Source organism: Mesocricetus auratus, unplaced genomic scaffold, assembly GCF_017639785.1.
Source record: "Mesocricetus auratus isolate SY011 unplaced genomic scaffold, BCM_Maur_2.0 Super-Scaffold_100027, whole genome shotgun sequence".
NCBI classification, from domain to species: Eukaryota; Metazoa; Chordata; class Mammalia; order Rodentia; family Cricetidae; genus Mesocricetus; species Mesocricetus auratus.
Genome location: NW_024429208.1, coordinates 11,095,869 through 11,119,112, shown reverse-complemented (window position 1 = coordinate 11,119,112; position 23,244 = coordinate 11,095,869). Strand labels below are relative to the sequence as shown.

Here is a 23,244-nt window from a genome sequence, read left to right as displayed (position 1 = left end):
GGCTGGGAGTGGACACCGCCTGCCCACTGCCCTGAGGGGCCAGTTAGACAGGGTCTACACTCAGGATGAGGATAAAAGCCACCAGAAACTAGGCTCCCCTTTCCTCTCCATCTCTTAACCCTTGACAGCGTTATCTGCCCGCCCCTGCCCCAGGCAGAACCATCCGTATCCATCCGTGGTGGAGCCATGGGAGCAGAGAAACCTTCACAAGGTCTGCCAGTGTGTTCCTGACTCATCAGGTGTAAGCACACGGACGGTCACCAGTCAGCTGCCCAAATAAATCAGTCCACCCTGCTAAATACCTGGTCCATGCTCTGCCAGCAGCAGTGCCTATTCTGCAGTCGTGAACAGAACGAAACTCAGCAAAAAGGACAGCACATCTGCACAGCCAAGATGCAAAGCATTGGGTATGGGGAGAGTCCGTCTTAGCTCAGTGCCCTGGGTGCAAGCAGCTCAGGGCTTTCTTCCTGAAAATGGAGTTGACTAGCGTCTGTCAGACACTGGTGTGAAATCAGCGGTTGCTACTGCTGTCCTTTGCCCCGGGGGCTGGTGGTCTCCCCTCCTGAGGGAGGCCAGTGGGCTAGAACAGGGACCTTAGGAAGTGAGCTGGGATTAGCCTGTGTGTGAGGAGTGGGCACTCGTCTAGGAAGCCCTAGTATCTTTGACTCATCCTCAATAAGCTGCCAACCTTACAAGGCCCTGAGGACTCGGGTGGCTGTTGAGGCAAGAATGTTGGACCAGGTGATCAGTAGAACCACGCTGTTACTCTACTACTTAGAGATTTTCCGCAAGACACACCAGGCTTAGAGCTAGTGTCGGATACCGTCTAAACTCCCCCCCAGATGCCTCGGCTCCCAGTGGATCCCACAGGTCTGGAGGAAGGCCTCTTCCCGATGCTGTTCCAGCTGATGACATAGAGACTCTGTCACAGAGGGAAGTGGTCCAGCTGCTTCTCCGTGGAGTTGGGTCTCAGACACTAACTTCCTGGAGAGGACTTTGAGAATGGAACCTAGCCCAGCCCACATCAGGAGCTGCTCACCTGACTGGTCTGGCGGGTGACTGAGCGTGGGCCCTAAGTGGGTGTGTGAGTGTCTGGCAGCTGTGCCTGCCGGGGACAGCTCAGGCCTGTGAGTCCCTTCTCCCTGGGGGAAGCAGGCTGGGAGCTGGGCCTGATTCCCCAGCCTGACTGACCAAGCGACAGGTGGGTTTTGGGACAGATTGTCACACCCTTGATGACAACTGGGATTATCACCATGAGTGGTAATTCCAGCGTGACGGTTTTGAGTTTCAGGTCAAGAGCCAAGTTCTCTGTCTCCTCTGGCATCTGGATAAAGAGGCCCTTACTGGCTGACTTTCTGGCTCGTTTCTCAGCCATCTGCAGAGACTTTCCGCACAAACGGAGATCTTTGGCTTGCAGAGCCTGAAGCCCCGTAGAGCTCTGCTCCAGCCTGATTCTTGCCTCAGAAGAGAGATCTGGAAACACCTAGCATTTGAGAAAATGGAAAAGAGGACCTTGTAGCTAAGTGGCCAGTATTTACAGTGGGCATTGGAGTCTCAGCTGACTTTTTTGGTAGGGTGAAACTGCTGTGCCTGGATGACTCTCTGGCCCACAAAAGCCTTAGACCCTGTAGGTAGACGCTGCTGTGATTTTGATATGTCCCCCTAAGATTTGAGTGTTGGAAGTTTGGCCTCTCATGTGGCAATGCTGATCAGTAACGGAGCCTTTTAGAGGTGAGGCCTAGCAGAAGTTGGGCAAGTTCCCCCTGGGTAAGTTCTCAGGGGACCTTAGGTTAGATCCAGCAGTGGGTTATGTCAGGAGAGGCACCAGTCCCTTCTCTCTGGCGTTCCCACGGTGGTGCTATGCTGCTTCTTGTCACTGGAGTGAAATGTCTGAGAAAGCAAGCAGTCAAAGATTCACTTCTGCTTACGGTTTCTGAGGTTTTAGTCCGTTGTCATCTGCTGCCTTTGCTTCTGGGTCACTGTCAAGGCATCATAGAGGAAGGACACGGCAGAGGAAAGCTGTCTTTGTCAGTGAGCTGAAGTGGAGTGTAAACCAGAGGAAGGGCCCAGAAGACAACGAGTAGCTCCTAAGTTAGAAGAGTGTGACCAGTTCCTCCCACGGGGCCCTAACTCCTGAGGTTTCTACCACCTCCCAAAAGCTGGGGATCAGGCTTTTAACACGCCACAAAAGCCTCTGGGGGAGCATTTCCTATGTATACTGTAACAGATGCCACCCACTGTGATCCGATACAGTCAGGGGGTGCCCCCACTCCAGCACCATGCTAACTGTGAGCTAAATAATCTTTGTATAGGTAGCTGCCCTCTGGTGCTTCATTATAGCAACAGAAAATAGACTTAAACAGTTGCTGTGACCCCTGCCAGCATGTGGGTCTTGCCGTATTTTATAAAAGCAGAGCTGGTTTTAAACAGTAAAAGAACCAATGCCACCCGCTACCGAAGCCAAGCAAGGGCAGATGAGATGGTTTTCTGGAAGGGAGCCTCACAGTGATGGTAACTATCACACCTTGGATGGTATGAATAGCCAGTTTGCAGTAGTTATTATAAGTGATGCTCCTAGGCACTTCCTCCTTCTGCTAGGGGACTGGTGGTTTACTCGTTACTCCCCCCCCCCCCCCCGCCCCAGGGCATATGGGTAAGAGTGTCATTATCCTCAGTTCATTGATGGGAATGTTGAGAGATGAAAAGGACCTCTGCCCCCCCTTCCCCCAACCCTGCAATACCAGTTTGTTTGTTGACTTTCTTTTTCAGGGAGGTTGTTGAAGAAGGCCCTAAAGGTTGAGCAGTGGAGACAGGGGGACAAAAAGGACTACATTTCTCCTAACAAATAACTGTTTAAGCAAAAAACAAACCAAAAAAACTGAGCGAGTTCCCAGGGGAAAAATCCGCATATCCTAGGCTGGCAGACCCTGTCACTCTTTGATCTGTTCCTTGAACATATCATAAAGTCTGGTACGGAATACAGAATGCCCCACGTTGACGATCCATCCTAGAGCATGACCAGACCTTCTGGTGTTAATTATTACCTAGAAGGCCACCTTAGATCTCCACTTTGAGACCTAGCTGTCTATGGCTTTCATGGCCCCCTGGTTAGAGTGGTCATTAGGAAGTGGTTCCTTGGTGCTGGTGTCTGAGTTCCACCATAGACCATGCATTGATCTACAGGGGCTGCGAAACAAAACACTACCAACAGTGTGGCTCAAACAATAGCCTTTGTCTCCTACTTTAGAAGGCTAAGTAGCTTCAGGATGGGACTGGTTGCCCACAGAACCAAGAACTGTAGGATTAGAGTTGGAACTTGCAGCCCTACCCACTACCTCTGGGGAGGGACAAGGGGCTGGAGATTGAGTTGATGCCTCAGTGGGCGAGTCAGTCTTGCCACTGTAAAAAAAACAAAACAAAACACTACCCATCATAGTTCAGAGAGCTTCCAAGTGAACATCTGGAGAGGCATGGAAAGCTCCCGATACATCCTTGGTATGTATACCCTGTGTACCTCTTCCATTTGGCTGTGGTTGTTTGTGTCCTTTATGGTAGTCTGGCAGTGGGGACTAGAGAGGTAGCCCTTGGCTTCTGCCAGCTGCCACACTGAAAGAAACCTTCAGAGACTACTTCCGGGCAATGCAGAAGAGAATTTAAAACAAACTAATGTGAAGCAGGGTTGGAGTTTGTCAATAAAAGGTTTTAGCATAGAGGGACAGTGCATACCCAGGTGTGGCTATGGGCTCCTCGGGAATTCTCCTTTGGCCTTGAGTGTCTCAACAGTAGTGATTTGGTGTGGGTGGATTTGTGGAGTTATATTGTTCAACAGGCTTCTAGAAACTTTCTCTTTTTAAATCATGATTTCTGAAGTGCATGACTGGAGAGATGGGTCAGTGGTTAAGAGCACTGACTGCTCTTCCACAGGACCCAGGTTCAATTTCCAGCACCCACGTGGCAGCTCACAACTGTGTGTAACTCCAAGATCTGACATTCTCACACAGCCTACATGCAGGCAGAACACCAATGCACATTAAATAAAAATAAGTTCTTAAAAAGGTAGGTCAAAAGGGTCCAAGGAATCTTTACTATATGCAGGTCACAAGCTAAAACATGCTTTAACTGTAAACAGAGTTTGTAATTTTGTTTGTGAGGTTGTCATAAAATTACAGGCTTATAGTTAGGAAAGGAATCAGGATAAGTACGAAGGTCACATGTACTTTGGTCTTAAGCATGAATCAATTGATATTTTAACATTATTTGAAATATCACTATTCAAAAAAATACATAGGCAGTAATCATGGAAGATTTTATTAATTGTGACAGTCACTGACTCTCAGCTGTCAAGAATCTTGATCCAGGGTCCCGTCTGTAGGAAGCTCTCCAAAAATCTAGGCTGTTCAGATAAATTGCTGTCCTAGGAGAACAGTGTGGCAGAAACACACTTAAGTAGCTGGTCATCCAGAAGTCCCAGGTAGCCTCAACATTTGATTGACATGAACTCACTGTATTGGACCAAGCCCTTAGCCTGTGGAGTCCAGATAGGAATAGAATGGAACAAAACTGAAGTCACACGACTGATGTCCCAAGAATTGGATAATCGAATGATGTAGAGGAATGCACTCCCCCCCCCCCAGATTTCTTTTGTTTGTTTGTTTGCTTTTTTGGTTTTTCGAGACAGGGTTTCTCTGTATTGTTTTGGAGGCTGTCCTGGAACTCAGAGAGATCCGCCTGCCTCTGCCTCCCAATGCTGGGATTAAAGGCATGCGCCACCAATGCCCCCCCCCATTTCTTATTAGTGGTCTTCGAGGGCAAAAGCACAACAGAGGGATAGTAATTGGGTAATCTACAGGGATAGGGATAGCATCTGAAGTTCCTTAATTATATTTGTCTCCAAATAAGATTCTACTCACCTTATAGGTTCAGAGTTAGGATATGGACATACTCTTTTTTTTTTTTTTTTTTTTTTTTTAAGTATCAGTAGGAACAGAACCTAGAGCGTTACACATATACTCCAGTAGCACTCTCAGCCCAAGTGTGTGTTTTTCAGGAGGATCACCCCTGGACCTACTACGGCCTGCATTTTGCCTTTTCAGTGCGGAGCATGTCTCCCTCTCCTATACCTCCCTCAGACTGTGTAGGCATTTCCTCAGCTTCCTCCCTTGGTGACCTTGGCATGATTGTCTTGGTGTAGATATCCCAAGTTCCAAGGGGTAGGGGCCATGTGTGGTGCTATTGCATACCCAGCACAGGTGTTAAATGCAGCACATGTCTTGGCTGAAATAGATGCCACGTTCATTTGTCTGGGATAAATAGTTGAGGCTCCAAGAAGTTTTTCTTAACCTTGTTGTCATCAAAATTAAAAAATAAAAAGCAAGGTGGTTCAAGAAACAGTAGTTAAATCACCCTTCCCATGGCAAAGGGCTGCTGCCTTCTCCTAGCTGGGGTTTCCACCCTTGCCTACCCCATATGGATACCGGCCAGCTTCAGCCTGGGGCCTACAGCATCAGATTATTGTTCCCGTTTCCAGTGTCTAGGAGTTTCAGGCAAACTTAAGTCCTCAGAGGCTTAAGATTTTTTAAATGTTCTGCATGCCAGTTGTATAAGGGGGCGGGGTGTCCTAGTTACTTTTCTATTGCTGTGAAGCTACCACAACCAAGGCAGCTTATAGAAGAGTTTATTGGAGGCTCGCAGTTTCAGAGGGCGAATTCATGGCCATCATACTTGGGAGTATGGTGGCAGGCAGCCACGGCACTGGAACAGTAGCTGAGAGCTCTCCTCTCAGTCTACAGGCACCAGTCAGAGAGAGGGAGAAACTTGTGGGCCTTTGAAGCCTCGGATCCCCCCACCCCCAGTGATACAACCTCTCGAAGGTCACACCTCCTAATCCTTCCCAGATACCGAACATGAGCCTGTGAGGGCCTCTCTCACTCAAACGGCCCACATTGTGGGTACACTCAGCTGGGGGAAGATGTCCACCTTCCTGCAAAATTGGCCTTTTGGTAGTTCAGAGTCTTCAGCCGCCTGCAACCTAGGCCCTGACTAAACAGAGCAGTGCAGTTTATGTGGGCCACCCTCTAAGACAGTGTTTCTCAACCCATGGGTTGCAATCCCCCCCTTGACAAACCTCTATCCCCCAAAATATTTATATTAAAATTCGTAACAGTAGCAATAACAGTAATGATGAAGTAGCAATAAAAATAGTGGCGCACGCCTTTAATCCCAGCACTCAGGAGGCAGAGGCAGGCAGATCTCTGTAAGTTCGAGGCCGGGCTAGACTGACAGCCTCCAAAACAATACAGAGAAACCCTGTCTCGTAAAAAAAAAAACAAACACCAGTTTTATGGTTGGGGGTCACCACAACATGAGGAACTGTATTAAAGGGTCACCGGTTTAGGAAGTCCAGAACCACTGGTCTAAGAAAACAAATCACTAGAAACATCGCCCCTCCCGTAGGACAAATAGGGCTACCTGGAGAGCCAGGGCAACAGGCCATGAGCAGGGCCCTCTCAGGCCCCTCCTGACTGGCATTCTGCAACCTGTCTGGGTGGTAGTCAGGGCTTAGCCAGCCTCAGGGCTTTCTGTGTGGCACACACTGATTCATGACCATGACCTCTCCCTGCCCAGGCAACCGGGGATTTCCAGGCTTGGGAACTGGCCAGAACTGGTGATGCCATTTGGGGGATGCAGTGTAAGGTCTAAGAGGCCCAAGATTGGGGTGCTCATGGTGCCCCTTTTCCTGAAGATAGTGCTCTTGCCATGGCCTTGTGGCCAAGCGGAGGGGGGGGCGACGACACATCCCCTTTATAAAGGGTTTTGGCTCACTTGACTGTCAGTGCAGAAGGGACCGCCACCAGCCTAACAGGGGAGGAGAAAGTAAAAACCCACGGAAACCAGCGGCATAGCTCAAAAGGTCAGTGGCCGTTTGCTGCTTGTGTGGTGGCCCCGGGGTGACGGCACCAGATGGCTATTGTCTCTTTTGAATAGCACTCTTGGCTTTCAGAAAACTGTTAGTTTTTTTTTGTTTTTTTAAACAGTGACTCATGTAGCTTAAGCTCTCAGCAAGCCTCCTGCCCTAAGCTCGGTGAGGAACTGTGGTTATAGGGTTTGGTGCTGTGTACCCAATTTATTCTTAGTTGAGAGAGAATTCATGTAACATGGAAGTCGTGCGTATGTGTGTGCGTGCGTGCGTGCGTGCGTGTGTGTGTGTGTGTGTGTGTGTGTGTGTGTGTGTGTGTGTGTGTCTGTGTGTGTGTGTGTATTAATACTGTTTTTTCCTTCCTAGGTTAGCTTCAACCTCACTATAAAGCCCAGGCTGACCTTGAATTTGCGACCCTTCTGCTTCCCAAATACTGGAATTATAGGTGTAAGCCACGAGGTCTAGTTCAGTGTTAGTCATTTTAAAGCCTGCAGTTGGGTGTTACACGTTCAGTTTTAGCCAGCAGTCTTAGAGCTTCTATTGCTGTGGTGGAACACCATGACCAAGAGCAAGTTGGGGAGGAAAGGGTTGATCTGGCTCACACTTCTACAGTGCTGTTCACACAGAAGGAAGTCAGGACACGAACTCAAACATGGCAGGAACCGGAGGCAGGAGCAGATGCAGAGGCCAGGGAGGGCTGCTGCTTATTTCCTTCTCATGACTTGCTCAGTCTGCTTTCTTTTAGATCCAGGACCACCAGCCCAGGGATGACACCACCTGAGCCATCCCACATCAATCCCTAATTAAGTAAACGCCCGACAGCCAGATCTCATGGAGGCGTTTTCTCCATCGAGACTCCCTCCTTTCGGATAACTCTAGCCTGTGTCAAGCTGACATACAACTAGCCAGCACACCTAGCCTCCACCTGTCTGGTTCCACAGTTCTCCACCCCCCCTACCGCCACCCACACCAATTCTCGCACTCACAGTGCAGTCACTAACCTACTTCCTGTAACTTTTCGTTTGCTTGCAGGATGCGTCATGTGAATGAAATCATGATATGTGACCCTTTCTAACTGACTCTTTATCACTGAGCATAATACCCGCAAGGTTCATCCTTCTTCTAGCTTATGTCAGAATATCTTTCCTTTAAAGCTAGTAGACCATTGTAGAAATGGATATTTGGATCGATTCTGCTTTTTGGCCACGGTCTAACTTCTCTCTTGGTTTTCGCCACTGGTGTTGGCTCTAACCCAGCCCATGCACATGCCAGGCAAGCTTCCTACCACTGGCCACCCTTAACTCCTTGACTATTATGAATAGTGGCTTCTCTGAACATCACAACAAGTTTTTGTTTAAACATCAGAGTAAGCACCTTTCTTTTTTTTTTCTTTAAGTTAGAAACAAATTTGTTTCACGTGTCAATCCCAGCTCCCTCCCCCTCCCCTCCTCCCACACCTTTCTAGTCTACTTGGTCACATAGATAATAGAATTGCTGTGTCACATGGTTATCAGCACAGAAGATCTTCTCTTTGTAATGTGCTTGGAAAGTGACAGGCTAGGCATAGAGGTTAAGCCTAGGGCCTCAGGCCTGCTACACTCTATCTCTAGACCTCTTTTGCCTTTCATTTTGAGACCGGGTCACTCACTAAGTTACCCAAACTGGCCTTGAAGTCACCTCATAGCTCAGTCATGCCTTGAGCTTATAGTCATCCTGCCTTAGCTTCCTCAGTGCTGGGGTAACAAGCCTATTCCAACAGACTCTGCTAATGGGCTTGCAAGTGTGCGTGCGTGTGTGCGTGTGCGTGCATGTGTGTGTGTGTGTGCGCGTGTGTGCACGTACGTAGGTACCAAGGGTCTTGCTTACACTAGGCAGACTTGCTTACACTCGGCAGCCCATGAAATACAGTTGTGTGCTACTGTGGCATCCGTATTTAGCACAGGTGGACTTCTTCCCATTACATTCGGGTCTCAGTCACCCTTCCAGTAGTGCAATTGTTTCACAATTCCCTGCCCTCCACCTCCTTCCAGTTCCCGCAGTATCTGCTTTACACAGCTGCCTCTCGGTGACCACTTCCCTGGGTGGTCGTCGGGCAGGTAGATACACCAACCACATTTGCTCTACTAACCTCCCATGTCGCACAGATGGTGAAGACTCGCGTTAGTGACAACCCAGACCTAGTGTCTTTCTGCTCTGAACCTACCAGTTAAAACTCCATTAGGAAAATGCGTGGATACCACCTTAGGCCAATGAGGGTTTAGGCTCGTGCCTTTCTATGCCCTCCCCTCCTCCCTGCTTCCTCTCTGCATACTCCCTGGCCTCTCTGTGCATGGTTCCAGGCTTGCTGTGTAGACCCTCAGGACCTGTCACCCCCCCACTCCTCATCAGTGAAGGAGTTCCCTCCATCTTAAAGGGCTTCAGACTACAATAGTCATAGGTGGACTTGAAGGTGGTCAGGCTCCAAAATTCTGGAAAGTCATGCCCACCAAGGTGTCTGTGTACTTCCACAGAACGTGTAAAAGATTGCAACACCCTGAAGAGCCGTGGGAAGCGCCTGGCAAAGGGTAGCAAGTAGGTGCTTTCCACTCTGCTTCTTGGAAGAGCTGAGACTTCCCCATCGTCAGGAAATTTAGCTCCGGGTAGTGCCAGGGGTACTGTGCAAGATGCTGCTCCAAAACTAAAGGAAGACCCTAGAGGTGACCAGCCTCGCATTCTCGTTTACAGCCCTCTCACCAAGCTGTCAGCCTTTGGTACACGGGGTTCCAGAAGGCTGTAGACTGTAGCCTATGATCACAGGGTCCAGAACTGACTCTTAACTGTGGTGAGACCTGGACCTGCCTGCCCAGCAGATTTCTCAGCCTGTGCTGGAGAGGTCTGCCTACCAAAGGATGTGAGCACCTGTTTATAAAGACAGCCATCACCAGCAGTGCACGGCTTCAGTCTCTCTTCAGCCCTGGAGAGAGTGCAGAGCTGAGGGGAGTGTAGGAGCTGGGGAAACCTTCCTGCCACAGCTGGATTTGCCATCTGGTCTCACTTTTGTAAATATGAGAGGCTAGTCTGCCACAGCTGAGCTGCTGCCCCAACCCCGGTTCTCCCCAGTACCCTTTCTCTCTTCTTCTTGAACCCAGTGTGTTCCAGTGAAGGGGTTCCCTGGCCCTCCCAGTCTGTTCCCATGGTCTGGGTAGGCAGGCAAAGAACTTAACCATATTTCCTCCTGAGTTCAGGTGCCCGGATCATTCTGGAATCTTCTCAAAGGGTGGGACACAGCTCAGTTCCTGGATCACCTGCAACTCAAGTTGCAGGAGGAGCAACACTAGGAGTCTGGATTACTAGGTGGGCTGGCACAGCCCCGCAGGAGGCCTCCTGGTCTGCCCGTCTCACCTTGGGAAGGTGAAATGTCCACAGAAAAATCATTGTGCCTACTCCACAATGGTGGCCAAGCCCTTACCAAGAGGTAGATTGCCCTGTCAGGCTGCTAAAGGAGTTCATGGTGTCACAAACATGTCACAAACAGTTCATCTGCAGGGATCCCCGAGACAGGTCTGACCCTGATGGTCTTACTGGGTTGGTTCCATACCCACTGTTGACTTAACCTTGGACATGAGTCCATGTGATCAATGGAAACCACAAGGAGCAGACACAAGGCTTTTCATCAGATGATGAGGACTATATCATTGCTGGAAAGGTAGCCTTAGAAAAAGAGCAAGACTGCCAAAGGATTCTTATGAGCATTTAGCTGACACTGGGCTCTTGTCTGTACTGCTATGGTGAAGGGTCTAATCCATTGAAAAATGTGAGTTGGAGCCTGGGGGTGTATTTCTCTTGATAGAGTGCTTGCAAGCCTTGGATTTGTTCCCCAGCACCTCATAAATCTGGTAGAGGGTTGCACGCCCATAAGCTCAGTACTCGTAGGTGGAGGCAGGAAGTTCAGAAGTTCAAGGTCATCCTCAGCTTCATTAGTGAGTTGCAGGACACAGGCCGCCAGCCTGAGATACATGAGACCCTGTTTGTACAAAATGGCTCTTAGAGAATGGACCCCTCTGACCTTGTGCTGTACTTGAATTGGAATAAAGGTGCTGTAGTTCAGGTTCCTCGGGTCAGGACTACCAGGCCTTGCTGGTAATCGCTGTAGGAAAATAGTTTCCTAACTAGATTTTCAGTTTATGATTTAAAAATACAAAACAAAAAAACACTACTCCCAGAACTAGTAGGGAGAGGTGCATAGGGCAGGTTATAAAGAGGGGTGGCCTAGAGTATTTTCCTGTGTGTTTGGTGGCCAAGACACTCTCCCAACCCTGCCTTTTTAGGTTTTATGGAAGTTTCATTCCATAGGCTGGACTGATTATGTCATTGGCCTCTAAATGATCAACTCAACCCTCAGCCCCTTTCCTTTCCCTAGATGGCCAGGGTCGTGGCTGAAAGTTCCACCTCTGTAATCACATGGCTGGTCCTCCCCTCTAACCAACTCCCATCCCGAGCTATCCAGTCATCTCACTGGCATAAATCATAACTGTCACTTTGGAGAGCCTAGTGACTTTAGGAGCCGTGTGTTAGGAAAGAGTGTGTCTGTGTGTGTTTTTACCGAGACCAGTTACCTATTTATCCCCTGTATCACCCACTTCCCAAAGGATGGGCTTGGCTACCCTTGTGTTGTTATCTGGATGCAAGCTGCTGTTGGCCCCTCCTCTCCCTTTGTGTCTTTGGCTAGCATTAGGTCTTGAGAGTGGTGCCGGCGTACCTGAGGTCCCCAAGAGATGCCTGTGTGCAACTGAGATGGTGTCAGCTTGGGCCCTTGCTTAGACAAGCGAGGGATAGACACCCCGGAAACAGCTTGTCGTCTCTTTTTAACCCGGGTTGCTTCTTTGTACCCGCAGATTCCTCGTTCGGAACACCACCTGGGTATGGCTGTGCCGCAGACCAGGCCGAGGAACAGCGCCGGCACCAGGATGGGCTGCCCTACATCGATGACTCACCTTCTTCCTCCCCACACCTCAGCAGCAAAGGCAGAGGCAGCCGCGATGCTCTGGCCTCGGGAGCCCTGGAAGCCAGCAAAGCGGTGAGTCCAGGAGGTAGACCTGCCCCGCGCGTGGAGTAGACGTGAAATCTGGATGGGGCGCTGAGCTCTGCTCCGGACAAGGCCGTGGCTTCCATAGAGAGGCCTCCTGAAAGGGCGACTCCTTGTTCAGAGACCAGAATCCAGGAGGGGATGGCACCGTCAGACAAATGGCAGAAGAGACCTTTCTTGCCGCAAACCCAAGTAGAGGAACACAGCCCCCTACGTACATTCCGCAGGGAGGTCACGGGCTGCTTTATAAACTGAGTCTAGTGGGGCGGGTTGCATGTGTTCTTGAGGCTGAGAGTAGTCGTGACAGAGGCCACTCCCTAAGTAAACAGGACGTATATGGTGACCCTGTAACGAGATTCTTCCCGCCAGCCCAAGTCCCGCCATTGTCTCAGCCCCCAAATAACACATGAGACACTATTTTAATTATAAAGCTGTTGGCTGTTGCTATGGTTTCTCATTGGCTAGCTCTGACTTAATTATTACCCCATAACTGCTAATCTGAGTAGTTCCATGTGGTCTTCTCTTACCGGACAAAGGGTCTGGACCTCTTACTCCTCTCATGTCCTACATGATGACTGACCGTGTTTCCCAGAATCCCCCACCTCTCCTAGTCCCACCTATCTTGCTTCCCTATTGGTCAACAGTGCTTTATTCATCAACCAGTAAGACAAGCATAGACACAGAAGGACTTGCCCCATCATGACCCCAGCTGTAGTGCTCGCCTAGGCTGATGTTAGCCCTGACCCTGTGCTCAAGGAATATGCTTACTCCCTTCTCAACAGAGAAGGTGCTGACAATGGTTTTGTTTGACCAAGGTCTCTCCCAGTGAGTTCTCACTCAGCCATCACCAACAGTCCTAAGGAACTTACCTTGCTGTCACCTTCACGCCACCAGCGTGTAGCTGAGGTCACTTGTTGGCTTCCTCTCAGGCCGTGTGGCTAGGAGTCATGGAACATTTGAGAGGTGATCTGTCACAAGTCTGAGGAGACTTCTTCAGGAACATCACCCTCAGGTGCTTGCAGACTGGACAGAGCAGTTCCACAGTGACTCTGTCCAACCAGCGCAGTGTCCAGAGCCACTCTGGGGTCCTGTGGCTAGGACATTGTCACAGGCAATTTTTTTTGCAGAGAAGACACTCGGTATAAGGTGGGGTACTCAGGCAGGGGCATGCTCCTCTTGCCATTGGAGGAGCATGGGTACCTTCTGTGATGATTTTAATGGTCAGTTTGATACAGTGCAAATCTTATTGGAAGAGTGTCTCAGTGGGGATTGTCTAGATTAGGATAACCTGTGTGTGGGGGGATTATGCTAATTGATATGGGAAGACCTGCTCACTGTGGACAGCATGATCCCCTGGGCTTGGTAACCTATGGGACTAGCTACTTCAAGTTCTGTTCCCAATGGGAACACAGTGATGGACTGCAATTATGAGCCAAATAAGCCATAATCCCATAACTTGCTTCTCTCTCTCTCTCTCTCTCTCTCTCTCTCTCTCTCTCTCTCTCTCTCTCTCTGTGTGTGTGTGTGTGTGTGTGTGTGAGTGTGTGTGTGTGTGAGTGTGAGTGAATTGTTATCAGAATGCTTTTTTTTTTTTTTTTTTTAATCACAGTAACAGGAAACAATGAAGCCAATTCCTTTCAGGTCTTGGACTGAATAATCATTGTTGCTTGGGTTTCTCCTCGTCTTTGGCCCTTTTGTCTTTCTGATCCCTTCTGCTTACCTCATTTCTGGATGGTTTCTACCCTGGGTTTAAACCTAAGAATGAGGGCGGGCCTTGGGATCATGGCTTAGTATGTATAGTTCTTGCTCCACACGCACGCGACCCTGGTACATGACACCACCATCACACTTTCCCCGTTGCTGTAGGAAAGCCCTAGAAATGTGTCTTTCTCCCATTGCTTTGCTCTGGGGCCGACACCTTTGTTGAGAGACGGTTTTCAGTCTGTGGCTCTGTGACTTCCAATGGTGCTGATGCCAAGCAGTCTCCTCATTCTGAAACACAAGATGGAAAAGGAAGCCAGCATGTAACATGGGCCTGCTCCTTGTCACTTACGTCCCTGTTCATCCCTTGAGAGGAAGCTGATCTATCTTCCTTGTACCCTAAACCCTGTCTGGGTTGACCTCTGTCCTACCAGTCTCCTGATGGGGGATGATGGCCTGCTAGCACCCAGGTCAGGGGCTCATGCAGAACCTTGTCTCCCTTCTCCAGTCCCCTTAGGAGTCCATAAAAGACCTCCCATGTTGCATATTTGGCAGGATGTTGCACATCTGCATATACATGTCTGCAGTTCCCCCAAGCATTCCACCAGAGCAGGTGGTGGGAGGTGTCTAAATGAGGAGGGCTGACATGTCACCTAATCTTGTTCCAGCAGTCCTCTAGTTAGGTGTGCTTATTCTGGTGCATACAACCCTAAGGGTATGTAAGGCACAGGTGGCAGGCACAGCCTTAACTTTCTGATTTCTCAGGTTCCTTGGAAAATGTGGTGGGTTTGAGGCCAGAAGCCTCCTTCCCTGCTGCCTAAGGTTCTTCTGCCTCCCAAGCTCCCGGTGTGCTCCCAAGCTCACCTTATGGGCTATTGAGCACTAACAGAACTTCCCTGGGGGTTCCATGGCAGGCTCAGCGGAGCTTCTAGGTTCCAGGGGATCTCTGGGAGCATCCACCCCAAGGAGTTAGGTAGGTACGGAATTGGGGTAGGGCAGGGACCTGGTACCCCTTCCCCCAGGAGCAGCAAGGCCTTTGGTGGGTTTATTGAGACAATATCTAGTGTTGGAACCAGGTTTGCCTGCTGGGATCTCCTCTTCTGGAGGATTGGTCCTCTGAGAAAGGCAGGCCTTCGGAGTGCTTGCAAGCTGAGCTCTGGGGCAGTATCTAGCCTATTACTCAGAGAGCCCTGGCCCTACTCAGACTAGAAGGAGGCCCTGGCCCAGCAGCTTTGCTGGCTATGAACTTACAGCAGAGAAGGTTGCACCCTGATTGGTCAGTGGGCTCCCCTGGGAGGAGTCTTGAAAGACTAATGGACCAGCCTTCAGCTCACCTGTGGATTTGGTAGCCTTAGGTTGTCAATCACGAGACGAGTTTGTTTCCATCCATTCTTGGTTACCTGTTTGTGAACTCGGGTAAACACAAGGGCTTCTCACTACCTTTGTGTCTTCTTCCAGTTGCCCTTTACCGGAAGCTTCCTCCTAGAAGGAGCCTCCCTGCCTGTAGGGCCCTGGTTATAGAATGTCGTATGTGCAGCCTGGGTTGTAAACAGCCGGCGCCAGCCCTGCCCACTGCTCTTCCTTGCCCCCTCCCCTTTTCTGTGAGACAGAGTGGTCTGCTTGTCTCGCCGCCCGCACTCTTCTGAGCCCCTCCAAAGCTTCTCCACCTAAGAAGATTGCCCTCCTCGTGGCCTGTCTCCGTCCACCATCCCTGGGCCAGATGGCCTCACCCTTTGGAATAAGGAGAAGTGGACTTGGCGCCATCCTGCTTGCACAGAGTTTCCTCTTGGCTTTCCAAGCCGGGTGGGTGGAATGAGGCACCAGGCTTCCACAAGGCACTCCCATCCAGGCAGGCGGCAGCATCGGATGCTGGGCAGGCCTGGCCCTGGTTCTCCCTGGCCCTGGTCCTGCAGGCCTCCCTAGGCCCCCACCTTGTCCCTGGAGCTCACAGTAGCAAAATGGTTCCTAGACCAGGAGAGCTGGCTGTTGGGGGCGGCTGGTGCTGTCAGAAGGCCTGCTGTTTCCAGAAGGCCTGCCGTTTCCCTCACCTCTTCCCTTGTGTGTGGGATAGGTGCATCAGCTACACAGTGGGAGGCGTGTGCAGAGACAAGAGAAGGCCGATTCTCTGAGGACCTGCCGTTTACGCTGGGCTGAGAAGGAGGCATCACTCCACCAAATCCTGCGTATCTGGACCCCATGGGCAGTGTTTAACAAGCTCAGCTGACAGTCCTGGACTTCTGGGACCTGCTTGTTTCTCAACAAGAATATTGAGACTCCAAAGGAGCTCTTGAGGTTTCATAAAGATGAGGCCCAAACTAGGATCTGGCCAGGTCTCTGAGAATTGATGGTGAAACAGATCTTAATTGAGCACTGTATGTTCCAAGCACAGGAAGTTCCAAGTTCAGGCACAGCTGTGCCCTGGAGGCTCCTATCTGTGAAAGCCATTGGCTGGTGTTTCCTGAAGGGACCCATTTGGGTGGGTTAGTTTCCTGGAGCAGTGGCTGTCACCTACACGTATTTGCATTTTCACAGCTTAGACACACACACACACACATGTATTTGCATGTTCACAGCTTAGACACACACACATGCATGCACACTGTAAAACCGTGACTCAAGCAGGTTTCTGAGGTAATCCTAGAGCAGTGACAGTGTAATACTGGCCCCAGGGATCCAGGTGAGACACAAGAGTTAGGCAGTTTACATCCAGGTGATAAAGGCCATGAGCAACCCCCAGCTCCTGACCCTGGGCTCCTCTTGATGAGCCTGAAGTCCATACCATGAAATACCTCCCTCTTACATGACGAGGGTGCTGGAAAGGACCAGCCAAGTTATGACACAGAGGGTCCAAAGTGGGGTCCTGATGTCCAGCTACGGAGCCTTCCAGAGGCCTGAGCTGGCCTCTGTCAGGTCCTTCCTTGAACCCAGTTATACAGGCCCTGGGCAGTAGATGCTACTATCCAGACATTTGTGGCCATCATATGTAGGACATAGAGACCAGGGATGCAGGACAGCATTGTATTGCATAGGATGGCCTTCAGCCCCAGACGTCAACATTGCTGACATTTTTTTCCTTTAATGATTCAGGAAAATGAGTCATGGAAGGGGTCACTGCTCCTGTTGTAAGCCCAGGAGGTGGGGTAATAGGGCTCTTGTGAGTTTGCTCTTGGGCTAGGAAAGTAGTTGAGGAGTGGACAGGGCTTTTAACATCACATTACCCTCCATGGATGCAGGGCTCCTCCCCTTACCGGCATCTCTCTCTGCCTGTAGGTGGGGTTGGTTGGCCAGGTGCCACACAGTGGTTCCACGGGCATGGCCAACCTCTGACATCACTTGCGGCTGGGGAGTGAAGCAGGGAGTGGCCAGGAAGTCAAGCAGTCCTTTTTGTTGCCTTTGGCACCTCCATTACTATTGGTTTTGCTAGGCGTGCCGTAACAAAGCACCACAAGTCTGGCCACTTAAACAACAGAAATCTACGTTCTCATAAGTATTAGAGGCTGGAAGACTCCTGAGTCCTCTCTCCTGAATCTGTGAATGGCTAGACATAGCCACAGTTGGATCAAATGTCTTCTGTGTGTGTCTGTCATGTACTCCAGTTCTAATGGAATACTGGCTACACTGGCATGGAATCCGCTCTACTGACTTCATTTCAACTTCTTTAAATGCTGCCACATTCTCAGGCCATGGGGCTCAGGACTTCAGTATAAGAATGGAGGGTGGGGTATGATACAATCCAATCCTCAGAAGCTGGCATCAGCTTATGGTCTCCCTGGTTATACAGCCTGTGCCCCCTATGTCAGCATCCACCCAGTGGGTCAGCTCTGTCTTAGTGGAGCAAACACAGCAGGGCTTCATAGTTTTCATCTGGGGAGTTGACAGAGCTCGGGTGCTTTGCCCAGAGTCTGCTTGCAAGAGGATCCCTGCCACCAAGGTTAGAGCCTGCGACGACACAGAGTCGGGACAAAAGTCCTGAGCCTGGCAGCTGCCCTCCCCACTACTCCCACAGGCAGGTGGCAGTGACATAGAGCTGCCACCGCCTCCTAGGCCAGGAAAGGTAGCATGCTGAGGAAGGAGGTGCTCCCTAGGGGCCTCGGAGGTCCAAGGTCCAAGTGTCAGTGACAGTCAAGAATTCCAGGTGAGGCACGCGTCAGGTGAAGGGGCAGCAGCTGTTTTCCACAGCAGGAATCTGGATGCATAGGCGGTAGGTTCTGATATACCCCAGCTTAGCCTCCTGGAGCTTCTGTTGGGCTTCCTGTGTGGTCTGCCCAGCTCGGATCGGAGCCGCCACCCCTCGGGCCCAGCCGCAAGGCAAGGAAAGGAGGGAGGAGGTCCTGCAGCCTGCTTAGCACCCAATTTCCCCTTTCCTGGTCTGTGGGGGCTAAGGGTGGCCCTCTAGATTTTACTGACTAGTAATTAGATGTCTAAATAGATGCCAGGGCTCTTGGGACCTCCCTCTTCCTTCCTGGTGGATTGCCTCGGGGCTTGTCCTGGGGGAGAGCTGATGTCTCTGCTTCTCTTCCTGCAGAATGAACTGGATTTGGAAAAGGGCTTGGAGATGAGAAAGTGGGTTCTATCTGGAATCCTGGCCAGCGAGGAGACGTACCTGAGCCATCTGGAGGCCCTGCTGCTGGTGAGCACCCCCTGTTGGGACTGACGGCGTACCTCATTCTAGACATCTGAACGTCTCTAGGAGCTGGTAGATACTGACTGAGGACCTCTGTTGCCAAGTTTCCCCTTTCCTTTAGTTTTTCCTTATTTTCCCCTTGGAATTCAAAACTGATTGAGCCAGAACATAGTTGGTCCAGTAGTAGAGGACTTGTCTGTCCAGTAGACCTGATCACGGCACAAAAGAAATAAAGGCATACATCACATAACCACGCTGAAGCGTGTAGCAAATGGTAAGCCCTTTCACCTGGCTGCTTTGCCGTCCTGTAGCCCATGAAGCCCCTGAAAGCCGCTGCCACCACCTCTCAGCCAGTGCTGACCAGCCAGCAGATCGAGACCATTTTCTTCAAAGTGCCTGAGCTCTACGAGATCCACAAGGAGTTCTATGATGGGCTGTTCCCCCGTGTACAGCAGTGGAGCCACCAACAGCGTGTGGGTGACCTCTTCCAGAAGCTGGTGAGTGACGTGGACACGCTGGCACTTGTGCCTAGGTTTGTCCCATGGCCTTGCGTCACAAGGAGATACCAAGGAGACAGTGAAGGAGGAGAGTCTGGGGTGTGTCTCAGTGCCTTTGGTGCCAAAGGGCAGGCCGCTGGGAGGGAGAGGAGGAAGGACACATGGCCAACCCAGCTGGAGCTCGGTGAGTGTGGTACTCTGTTCTTCTTGGCTTCTTCCTACAGTCTTGCTTGGGGTTTCCAGTGTCCACACAGACCAGGCTGCCCCTGCTGCCCAGCACAGCCTGACTTGTGCTTACGGAGAATGGAATGTGGCCTGGGGGGGGGGGGGTATTGCAGATGAGAGCACAGTGGGGCTTGGTTACAAGTCAACCTCTGTATCTGCAGGTGTCTCGTCCGCAGGCTGAACTAATCAAGTGCTGGAAAAAAAGTATGCATGTACTAAAGGTGTGCAGGCTTTTTCTTGTCATTGGTCCCTAACAATCCGGCACAACGGCTCCTTACGTAGTGATTTCATTGGGTTAGACCCAGAGGTGATTCAAGGCGTGTGATTCTCGCTCGGTGGCACATACCTGTGCTTTACTGTTTGGGAGGCTGAAGCAACAAGATTGCTTGAGCCCAGGAGTTTAGGGGACCAGCCTAGGCTAACACAGTAAATAAGCGAAGGGTGAAAGGGAGGGTATGTAACTAGGAACCTCCACAAAGACGCCTGGGCCAGGTGACAGCCTCATGCTGTGAGGAAGTTCCTACAGAGCTGGGTCTCACTCTGATACAAAGGAGCAAAAGGCGTGCCCATGGGGCATGCAGGTCTTACCTGCACTGTGACTGCCCTGTAAGGCAGTTACTGTTTAAAAAGCTGTTCGGCAAGGAAGGAGGATATCTCTCACAAAAGAGTACATTTGCCTGCCATGAGGGGGCCATTAAATGAAAGACAAGGTGTTAGACAACAGAATAAAGGTTTCTGAAAGTCCCTGGTAGATCCAAACTGACCGAGAATCTGACACATGTGTAGAAACACTTTTTCAGATCTCCAGAGGTGTTTGGGCAGCACAGGAATAGGAAAGGGAAAGGTTGGTGGCAGACTGCCCCAATAGAGAGGTCACCCCATCCTGGAAGAGCCATAGGACACCAGGTGCTGGCCCTGGTCTCTTTCTAGATGCCTGATCCCAATTCCTAGATTGCCCCCAGGCTTCTAACACACTCTTTGCCTGGAACATTTCTTCCTCATCCAGAAAATGAGTCCTTTAAGGTTAACAGTGGTCTGAGGGCAGCCTTCTACAAGTACAGGTTCCTGAAAAGGACCCTCCCCTTCCAGGGTTGCCCATACACCCAAATGGTTGTGGCCCCGCCTTGGCTGTGTTGAGACAGAGGAGCTGTTGTGTGACAAAATTTTTCCTGGAGAGACACAACACATATATCTACTCATCCCAGATAGGGATCCCAGGACAAACCAAAGGACAGATACCAAGTCCAGCTTGGTGAAACAATGAGTTATATTGGGGTTACTTACAAGAATATGGGTGAAGGGTTACTTACAGGAGCAGAAATGACTCAAAGACAGCTGCATCACCAAAGCCCACCCCAGCCTGGTTTGATAGCTCACAAAAGCTGGGAAACTAGAACATACTGCAGAGTGTTCAGGCACCTCAATGGGTTGGAGAGTGTCCTTCTCGGGTGCCCCAGTTGGCCTAAACCTCTTCCAGGCAGTGGGCTGGTCCCTAAGAGTCTACAGTTTATCTTGTCTGAGACAGACTCTCAGTTTTTATTGTTTACTCTGGCAGAAGGGGCCTAGTGAATGTAGTGGGTTTCAGGGACTTCCTGAGGCTACTTGAGTTGTTTTTGGAAGCGTCCCTACAGGATGGAATCTTCAATCTTGAGAAAACTGTTATAAAGCAGGAGCCCAGTGTTCCCAGCCCAGGGCGTGACTTTCCTGTTGTTTTTCTTCTCTCTCTGTTGCCCTGGACCTCAGACACATTGAAGCTAAGGCCAGGAGACAATAGAACACTTTCATATATTCTCCTCTTGGGGGCCTTTCCTCACAGCCACAGCATAGGAAGCTGTATTTGGTTCAGTGCACCCCATCTTCAGAGTCCCTTTCTCCCGCTCCCACCATGCTGTTTGTCAATAATGTTAAACCTCGCCGAGCAGACTCAACCAGAAACCTTCAGAAAAAGCAAAGAATAGTGCTCACTGCTGGGAAAAACCACACCCCCTACTCTCCCTAGAATAGCATTCTGAAGCCACTCAGTAGCTTTTGTTTCCTAAAACTCTAAGGAAAGCTGTTAATACTAGGAGGTAAAATGTAGAAGGTTGTTGTTTTTGGTTTGCATGGTGCTCTCCAGCTGTCTCCATGCATGACATGCTGCAGGGGAAAATCAATCCCCGGTCAGTCTGCTGAGTATTGCGTGTGTTTCTAACCTGGGCTGAATGCTGGGGACCCCCTTAGGACAGACAGACAGACACAGTCCTACATGTGGCCCTTTCAGACTGCATCAAGGCTCACCCAGCATCACACGTGGCAGTCCCAGGACCCAAGGAGTGTACTTCCTCTGACGGTGCTTCTCAAGAGCCCGGGACTCCTGGGTTATTGCAATGATGCAAACGACTCTTTTCCTGTCATTTACCTTCAGTGCATGGGGGTTTGTTTCTGCTTGAAGTTCTCACCCCAATCCCTCTCTGATTCAGGATCTAGAGCTGTCCAATGTTATATGTGTTTGGCTAGGATGTCTCTCTTCAGGCTGCTTCTATCTGTATTAGCTCCTTGAACCAGCATTTTATGAAGGACACAGGGGACTGAGTTTGTCAGGTATCTCCTCGGACCTTTCTGGGAAAAAATGACCACAGTAGGATCCATGTCCATCACAGGACATCCTATCTCGATACTGGCAGTCTCCAATTTTTACCATTATTATGCAGCTCTAGTTTTTGGTTACCAAAGGTGTCAGAAGTAATTCTTGCAGAGTTTCTCATACCTGAACAAGTAAGCCCTTAGGCAAAGAGAAAAGAAAAAGGAAAGCCACGAAAGCGTTCCTTCCAGACTCCATGTGGCCATTTCCTCTGCTGAGAAGCCATCGTGACCCTCAGGCAGCTAGGAAGCCCTCACTCAGTGGCCTGCGAAAGAGGAGGGGGTGGAGATTGGGGAGGAAGGCAGTGCTCTGGGTGTTATGGTTGCTCAGTGAGGGATAGCCTGGAATTCAAGGATGCGGCCGCTTCTCCGGGGTGGTTAAAAGTGTAGGAGCTGAGTGGGGTATCTCCCAGCCCTTCTTTTTCCTCGGACACCCCATACCTTCTCTGCAAGCCCAGTGGGAGAACAGGCAGACCAGGCCCAGCCTATCCAGGGGCACCTGGTTTTATCTAGCATCTGGGATTGTCATCTCTGGAAATAGGAAAGCCCATATAAATGCAAATGCCCATGGAAATGAAATTTAGGCTCAACACAGAGAAAATTCCAGGAACAGCAAATGCATCAAGTGTCTAGCTCATGGGCAGCTGCTGTGGGATGCTCAGACCTAGCCAGTGTGACTGCCCTGTGTCTGCATGCTGTTCTGTGTGAACACTAGCTTTTCTTTTTTTTTTCCTTGCTGCCCCAAAATGATGTTAGACCCAGAGATAACTATGGTAGTGGCACAAGCCCCTTGCCATCTTACCCATGGAAACTATGGCTTAATTTAGTGTGTGTCTGAGCAGAAGCCCAGTAAGGGAACCCTCTGTTAATGTCTTTAATCAAATAAAGAGCAAGCAAAATGTCTTTTCACTGTGCGGCTGATGGACTTTCCATCTGCTAGATTTATAAGAGCCGGGTGCCCCTATGAGGTCTAGGGGGGGCAACTCATCATGAGAGCCCCTCTTTCCGGTCAGCCAGACTATTCTTACCTGCGTGACAGGATCAGATGTGAGCCCAACACCATGGTTACCAGTCCATGGACCGCAGTTACCTGGGCATCCTCCTCCGTCTCACCTGCATGCGAGCATTTGTCTAGATCCTTACCTCAAGTTTAAGCTGCGCCTCGTGGCACTCTTTCTGCAAGTGGTGGTGGGAGGATCTCTGAAGGGAGCCGTCACCTGCCCAGGGCTGTGACTCACTTCTCAACATGTCGTCTTAGGAGAGGGAGTCGTGCTCGGCATGTGGGGAGGTGAAGCCCGTGGGAGGGAAGAGCGCGGAAGGGCTGAGGCTTCTGCAGCCCGCGCGCTATCTGCACCTCAGGCTTCTTCCAGAGCAACGCACAAGAGCCCAGTCCTCAGGATGGTGGGGAGCAACTCCCAGCCCCACCTCTGCCTCACCCCTCACCCCTCCCTCTCCACAGGCCAGCCAGCTGGGTGTGTACCGAGCCTTCGTGGATAACTACGGAGTGGCCATGGAAACCGCAGAGAAATGCTGTCAGGCCAACGCTCAGTTTGCAGAGATATCCGAGGTAACGAGTGAGTGCCTGCCGTGACGCCGT

General features: G+C 50.5%; 1 protein-coding gene across 3 annotated transcripts in view; it reads left to right on the top strand.

Annotated features, from left to right (window-relative positions):
• The window catches only part of Bcr (BCR activator of RhoGEF and GTPase), a 117,780-nt gene that overhangs the window by 49,983 nt on the left and 44,553 nt on the right, over positions 1–23,244 (top strand). For 2 of the 3 annotated variants that reach the window (XM_005070764.4, XM_040732318.1), the window contains exons 2-5: positions 11,791–11,972; positions 18,208–18,312; positions 18,618–18,803; positions 23,107–23,214. In XM_005070764.4, coding sequence (XP_005070821.3) covers positions 11,791–11,972; positions 18,208–18,312; positions 18,618–18,803; positions 23,107–23,214 — 581 coding nt within the window. Of the gene's footprint in view, positions 1–11,790; positions 11,973–17,796; positions 17,884–18,207; positions 18,313–18,617; positions 18,804–23,106; positions 23,215–23,244 lie in introns of those variants that run through there. The other variant, XM_040732319.1, reaches the window with a different exon arrangement.